The 8,120-nt window shown below is 32.0% G+C and overlaps 1 protein-coding gene across 1 annotated transcript in view; it reads left to right on the forward strand.

The window, feature by feature from the left end:
• The window catches only part of LOC110113357, a 23,094-nt gene continuing 14,974 nt past the window's right edge, over positions 1 to 8,120 (forward strand). Inside the window, exons 1-2 of the mRNA XM_020845905.2 lie at positions 1 to 126; positions 2,132 to 2,648. Coding sequence (XP_020701564.1) covers positions 2,166 to 2,648 — 483 coding nt within the window. The 5' untranslated portion in view covers positions 1 to 126; positions 2,132 to 2,165. The remainder of the gene's footprint in view (positions 127 to 2,131; positions 2,649 to 8,120) is intronic.

Below are 8,120 nucleotides of genomic sequence, written 5' to 3' on the forward strand. Positions count from 1 at the left end.
TTTTATAAATTGGCCGGAAAAAACTAGTTTTGTCCGTCGTCTCTGCTAGTGGAAGGAGAGCAGGGATAATAATTGGATTGCCTGATGCCGATTAGGGATCTTCTCTGATTTCTTGCTTTAAGTCTTGTACGCCTCTTTGACTCTTTGTCTCTAATCTTATTTTTTTTGATCGGCGGCGAATAAAATTCTAGATATCTTATATTTTGACAATTTGGTGGGGCTGTGGTGGAAGGGGATTTTGTGATTCCTTCCTGATTTTGTTAATTTGAGTTGAGCTTTTGCTTATCGCTTGTAATTCTCGCTAAACTTCACTTAAAATGATGGGATGTAGCGGATTAGATTTTGGTGTTTAGGGTTCCTGTTCAAGTCGTGAACTTTCAGACGCATTATAGACAAATTTAGACGTTTAAGTTTATTTTTGTAGTTGTGATCTTGCAGACTAACCATATGTTTCCTAACAATAGCTTGTTCCCTATGAATGGTATAGTTAAGGAATATTGTAAGAACCTTCTGAGGGCGTTTTGTTCATTATGAAGCTTTATTATTAGGACACGTCCATTCAGTTTGCAAATTAAAGCCTAGAAGTGATAGAAATCTTTCCAATTCATGGACATAAAATGGTGTCCCTTCGGATAGTCATGTTCAAACTTTAGTCATTCAGGATCATATAAAAAAGATTTGAAATGCTCCTCATCACCCTTTATTTTATATAGATCTAAGGGCTACAAGGAATACTACATTTTAAAAGTATAAAAAATACATTAATTTAATGACTCTCAATACAGACTTCCCTAGACGCATATCTCCTTATGACAGGCTAAAAGAAGAAAAATTGATGTATGACCTAGGTGGTTTGTCTCTAGGTGAGTTCAGTAGTGTCGAGTAGGTTCAAGCCAGTGCTAATGGGCGTGTTCATCGGCAAGTTTGAGTTGATGGAGCATTGTGACTGGTAGACATATTGGGGTTGCCGACGACTTCTGCTAGAGCCTCATATCACCTTAGGGGAGGGATGCGATTAACTCTATGGTCGAATGGTTACGGCAGGGCGAGCTGAGAGCTTCGTGGGTAGGCGCTTTCCTGTTGTTGAGGTTGTTGAACATGAATGAGGTACCTGCCTTGGATGAGAACTAGTGGCTTTGATGACTGACCTCCTCCTATGCGAGGAATGGCTAATCACTTAATCTGTGATGACCCTCGATTATCTACTAAACATCTATGAAGGTACATGCAAGTATACAATTCAAACAACCTTTTATGACCTATCACCTAGTAGCCATTGAGTTATATAACCTGGAAAGCAGATATATTCTAGGGTTTTCTTTAGAGGTGAATTGAAATGGGTCATCTTCACTATTCCTCACAACTCTAGTTTCACATGGTGTCATGGGGAGTCTAACTCGTAGGGAGTTGGTGTCGCAAGGCTAGAGCTTGGTTAGGAGACTTTATTCATTGGTGGTCAGTAGGTTAGGGAGGCAAAGTAGTGAGGCGGCATGTTAGGACATATAGGAGGGTGCACATGAAGTGTTGTTAGACTTCATTAGTGCTAGGGAACTATGAACGAGATAGAAAGTTTGGATTAGTCTTGATTTATACTATTTTTAAATGCATAAAGTGTGCCCTTTGAGATATTTCAAACTCTAAAAAATACTTTGCATAGGGTTTACTTTAGAAAAATTAAAACTCATGCATTCATTTTATTTTACACCCCAAATATTTCCAACTAAACAAAAAAATATATTTTATTTTATAACGGTAGAAGTTAGACATTTCATTGTCATAAACACCAGGGCAATGTGTTGGCGCTTTTCCTGTTAACATAATAGCGACTTTAAATGAAATTTTCACACAGTAATCTGACCATCTTTAGTTTTGATACCCATTTATTGTTTAATATTATGCATAATGAAATGTCTTGCCAAGTTATACTTGGTATTTACTGTTCAATTTAGACTTTCTTAACTGTGCTTTGCTTACCGTTCTTCTGGCAAACATGCCCTCTCTTTGGGTTGAGTTTGGGTGTTTAAGATGTTGTGCAGTTGGTAGGGAATGATAATTCAGCATTTTAGCTTCTTGCAAGCACATGAGTTTTCTTTGCTTGGTTAAGAGGTGACTTGCTTATGATCGATTGCAGGCTAAGGTGGTATTCTTTTAACTATATAAGAGACATGACTGAGGTGATTATTGATACTGATAAACAAAGTAAACGGCGTTTACCTACATGGATGCATGGCAGTGATACTTTGAAAAATGAAAAATTGGGAAATTTAGATGAATCATGTTCAATATCAGGCAATCAAACAGCGCCTCAGGGTAGTGTTTCTATGGTAGAATCCATGTCAAGCGAGGCTGATGTGAGACTAGCTGAACTGAAAAAAAATTTAGACGGTAAAGAAATCCTTGCAAAAAACTGTTCAAAGAAAAACACCAGGAAATCGAAAAAATGTGATGGTTCTAAAGATTTTACTTGTAAATCTAGTGGAACTAAGAGAAAACCCGAGGTGAAGAATGTTGAATGTGGAAAGTCTATGGATATTCAGCACATGAAGTTAAAAAGTGCCAAAAGCAACTCTGTGAAAGTTTTATCCCAAGGAATGACGGGGGATGCAGCAGAACTGACCTTTGAAGATTTAATTAGTATTGCTGAAGAGGTACTATTATAATTTCCAATAAATTTGTTCTTTTATTGCATTAACTCTAGTCTACCTCTTTGCCTTCATGTTCTTTCAGATTTACTTCAAACTACCTGTGTTTCCATTTAGTTTTACGTACCCAAACCATCTCGTTTTTTTTTTTAATTTGTTTCTACAACTTATATTTAATTTTTTGTAATCCAAACCTTAAAAAATAATCAACTTGCATTCTATTCTTTCTAGTTACTGAACAGATACATACTGGCATCTTCATTTTTGTTATTGAATAAACTTTCGTGTATTTCACCAAAATCTGAATGGCATCTTACAAGGTTCAGTTAAATCACAGATTATATTTTTGAGGTGAGTGAGTTTGAGTTTCAAGATAATTTGAGCCAAGGTTTTGAAAACCGGACCGAACAACGAACCGGAACAAGGAGAGGTTCACGGTTCGACCGGTTCGACCTGTCTAACCGGGGTCGAACCGGATGACGTAATAAATAATAAGTATTATTTAAATTTAATACAATTAACATAAAAATAATGTTATCATTCAAAGTATGAGATAAAAAATTAAATTAAAAAAAAAAATTATGAAACATAAAAACTTATATAATTAAGTAAAATAATTATTTTAAAATCTCACATAAAAGTAAAAAAAAATTAAATATCATAATTATAAGAATTTACACTCAAAAAAATATGATAATTTTAAATTTGAATATTTTTCAAATTTTAAATTTAATTTATATATAACCATATAATTTAATATATATTATTATTAATTTATGTTACATATTTAATATAAATTTAATTCTAACATAAGTTTATAAATTTAATATAAATTATTCTTATTTTATATTATATGATTAAATATATTTTACATGTTTATGATATATTGTATACAAAAGTTATTTTATAAATTTATATCTAAAATCATTAATAAATAAATAAAATTATTAATGATAAATTATTTTTTATTATGTATAAATAAATAAATTTTTATTGTTAACTAATAAATAATTATCACTCACATAAAAAATAATTAATTAAAAAATCTGTTTAAAAATAGGTTTTATACCCATTATATATGCTATGAACTCATACATTCCGCATCTCTTTTCTTTAGTCCCACATCCCTTAGAAACACTTTCTTGCCATTGTTTATATAGCATATTTAGATTCCTTGCACAAAGAGAGCACATGAGGAGGTCATGTAAAGATGTTTCATGATGCTTTGAGGACAAAAGTACTTATTATATAAAATGTATTTAACTTTAATTAAATGTTTTTAATGTATATTAATTTATTTATTTAAAAAAATACTTAAAATTTGTGAGATTTGAACCGGCCGGTTCAAAAATAACCGGACCGGTTCACCGGTTCGCCGGTTGAACCAGCGGTTCTGACCGGTTCAGTCCGGTTCTTTGCAGAAGCGGTTTTAGGGCTGAACCGGACCGGCCTTGTGACCGGTTCATGGTTGAACCGGCCGGTCCGGTCCGGTTTTTAAAGCACTGATTTGAGCTGTTTTCACGATCTTAAATTACACAACAGGCAATTATTATTTGTTTAATCATTTAATTGATTTGTAAATTCGCCAAGCAACTCAGCCTTTTTTCGGACTTCTAGAGCAAACTTTGTGATTATAGTAGTGACAAAATAAGAGAATAGGCAACTGCCAACCCCACCCCCACCCTCTAAAAAACATATCCTCTTAATCACCCTCCGCCGAATTTTACAAATTAGGAAAAAAAAAGGGAAATGAAAGAAAGAATCATTAACACCCCCACCCATTTAATCCCAAAAAATGTTAGTTGTAATTGTTTGTCTATTCTAACTATTTTGGGATTGGCTTTATTAATTCTAATTTGCCATTCTTTCCTCTTGGATTTTGTTGCATGAAGTTTATATCTATGTTTATGCAAATGATTTTTACTCATTTTTTTCCTTATTTCTAATTGCCTATTTATATTGTTGTAAACTGTAATTTATTTACTTATTTTTATATTGCATTATTCCGCTTTTCCTTTGTATGCTAAATACCTCCTAGTTTATACATCAAAAAACTTTTTTGATGCTTTACCCTAATTGAGCACGTCTATTTGTATTTGTATATGTTTGTCTGTCATAAATATTTCGGGCTTAGCTTTATTACTCCTCATTTGCCATTCATTCCTCTTGACTTTGTGTTATAGCTGTTTTTGTACAAATTGTTTTTTCAAAGTTTCTTATCATATTGCTAATTGTCTGTTTTCATTTGTTGCAAACTGTAATTTTTTGTTACATTCACCTTTTCCTTTGTAGGCAAAATACCTCCTAGTTTATACTTCAAAAAGCATTGTTGATGTTTTACGTAATTATGCACAAACATTTGTATTTGTATGTGTGTGTGCCTGTCAAAACTATTTTGGGGTTAGCTTTATTACTCTTCATTTGCCATTCATTCCTCTTGAGTATTGTTGCATGAACTGCTAAATATATTTTTGTACAAAGATTATTTACTCAGTTTCTTGTTATATTGCTTTTGATTTCCCTTGATCATATTTGACTTTTCAATGCGTTCTATCTACCCTTATTGGTGCGCCTTATACCCTCTATTACACAAGCCCAAATCACCCATGTCTACTTCTTATAACATTATCTTAACTTGGTGTTACACCCACCATCCATTTAATTAATTTGTTTATTTGCTACACTTTTTAATTGGAGTCTTCTGAAACTTTTCTTGAAGTCTACATAATATCCATTCATTGCACATTACTTATGAGGCTTTTTTCATTTGAACAATTTAACTTTAGATGTCATATGTTGATAAATGACCTCATTTTTATTTATAATATATCCACAATACTCTACGCTTTACTTCATTTTCCAATTATTAATTGATGATATGTCAATATTTCTCTTTTTGTTATACTAATATTAAGTCGCTTACCTTATAACTTTTTACATAGGGGTCGGCTACATGAATCCTTTTTCTCCATCAAGTCTTATCAACTTGTATTTTAGCATTTCAATTATTTCAGTAGATGTCTTATCTATCAAAGCTGGCATATGCAAATAACATAAACTAAAGTTCCCCTTTTTGAATATCTTTGTCAAGCATTTTTGTAACTAATAGAAATAAACATAGATTTAATGTTGATTCATAATGGAATCCTACTTAATTAGGAACTCTTTAGTCACTCCATAATTATTCTAAACCCAGCAGTGCTCCACCATACTTTTCTTTATGAACTTCTCCGGACCTTTGAGTGTCTTAAACACTTTTTTTGTAATGTAAACCAAATCAATTATTGTGATTCTAGATTTTATATTTTTCTTAAGTTATTCTTAAATTTATACTCAAACTGTTGTTTAGGATAGGTGGGTTTTTGCTTTAAGTTTTTGATATTTAATTTCATTTATATATTTTTAAATTTTATGTTTTATTAAGTATTCAATTTTTGAATTTTCATTGAAATTTGAGCCCTAAGTGATCAATTTGGGATTTGGAGGTATTTTTGGAAATTAGTGAAGTCCGCTTCTATTGAGATTTTCTATCAATGCAGTCATTATCGGGCTTACCGTGAGTTAATTTTAAATTTATTTATATTTTATAGGAGTTTAAAGACATTTAAAAAGATGAAGTTCTCTCCGATTAAGATTCTTTTTCAACACGACTATCATTGAATTTTTTAGGTAATTTTTTTTCGTATTTAATCCTTGTCAAGTCTATTTGCTCACCAACAAGACCGGTTTTAATTGCCAATTTTGTGAATTGTCATGTGAACATTGGGATCAAGAGCTTGCATTTTTATGATGATATTGTTTAAAAAAGCATTGAAAGCCTAATGTGCATTTAAAATTACACATCTGAGTAGTTTTTCAAATTGCATGTTCGCTTGCTTATCCAAGTCTGTCGATTCTAATCCATTTGAAGGAGGAGGATTATACTTGAAATTTTAGTTCATATTTAACCCGCATAGCATTTTCAAAGTTTGGACTTAGGAGTTCAGTGTAATGACCAGAGCACATACGGGTTCTTAATAAAAAAATAGAATTTCAATTTAGCTCACTTTTGATCCAGCATAGCATTCTACGACATTTCTATTTGCATGATTAACATGTTTGTCAGAGCACATGGGGGGATTTAAAATTTCTTTTCAAGTATTGTGCACATGTTTCAGTACATTTGTATGATGCACTTGCACACTTTTTAGTGCATTTGCATGTTTATTAGCATATTTTGATTGTATTGGTACATGTTTCGATGCATTCGTATAATGCACTTGCATGTATTTCAGTACATTTATATATTGTGTTTACATAGTTTTCAGAGAGAGAAATTAAAACTCATAATTTTTTTAATCCATGTAACATTCTTGCATTTCATGTTTGTATACTTTTTTCACTCATCGGAGCACATGCAAACTTTTCATTTTAAAAAAAAATTGAGATTTCAAATAGATTGTGAATTTTGACATATTTGCACGTCTTTTGGAGTTAGGGTTTTAAAAGTACTTTTATTATTCAATCCGTGTTGCATTCTCGAATAAAATATTTATTGCGCTCATCGGAGCATATGCAAACTTTTCATTTTCAAAGAATTTGGAATTTAAAAGAGATTATAGAATTTTGGCATATTTGCATGCAAATTATATTTTTTAGAATGTTTTATTTCACTAATTAGTTCATTTTATTTGTTATTTATATTTTAAGGGCATGTCAATGACAATGGCTTTGAAAGTTTGTAATGAACGAGAAAGATATTTCATAGCTTAGGTTATTTTATTTGATTTATATGATTAATATCGATTATGTTTGGGTTAGTTTCCATTAAGGGTTATTATAATTGGAGACAAGGTGTTGATGGCTTTTGGGTCCATTGGAGACATAAGGTGTTAGGGTATATGGATGCTTGGGTAGTGAGTTTTGGAGTTATTTGGGAAATTGGGTTTTAAAATTTTTTCAGGATTTGCTTTGGCGGTGTGATCATATCCTAACTTGTGACTTTCTAATTGTGTGATAGTTTGCATGAAATTGGGATTTTTTCAAAGACTTTTTTTTGTGGCACAAAAAAACTTTTTAACTGTCCGGTAGAAACATATTTAGCTAAAGAAAAAGCTTTTACTGCCTCTAAAGATCTTTTTTTCCAAAGATTTCTACGAATATGTTTTTTTGACATAGAAGTAGTTACAGTTTTGGCAAAAAGCCAGGTGGTTTTTGACTTTTTTTTTCTACTTCCGTAATTTTATTGTCAATTTTTCTACGTAATTTGTTATTAGCTAGTTTTTTAAATAAATTTTTTATTTCGGGGTCCGCCATGCATGGTTGGAAAGGGGAATGAGGACAAAGAGGAGAGAGGAGAGGGCAAAACGTGAGCTCGTGGAAGTAGAGGAGTCACGGGTAGGAGAGGGGATAGGGGCGAGTGGAGTTGTGGGGGAGAAAAGCTAGAATTCTGAAATGATTTCAGATTTCCGGAATTGGCACCTAATTTTAATTTCAGAA

The sequence above is a fragment of the Dendrobium catenatum genome, unplaced genomic scaffold (assembly GCF_001605985.2).
Source record: "Dendrobium catenatum unplaced genomic scaffold, ASM160598v2 fragScaff_scaffold_776, whole genome shotgun sequence".
In the NCBI taxonomy this organism is placed as follows: domain Eukaryota; kingdom Viridiplantae; phylum Streptophyta; class Magnoliopsida; order Asparagales; family Orchidaceae; genus Dendrobium; species Dendrobium catenatum.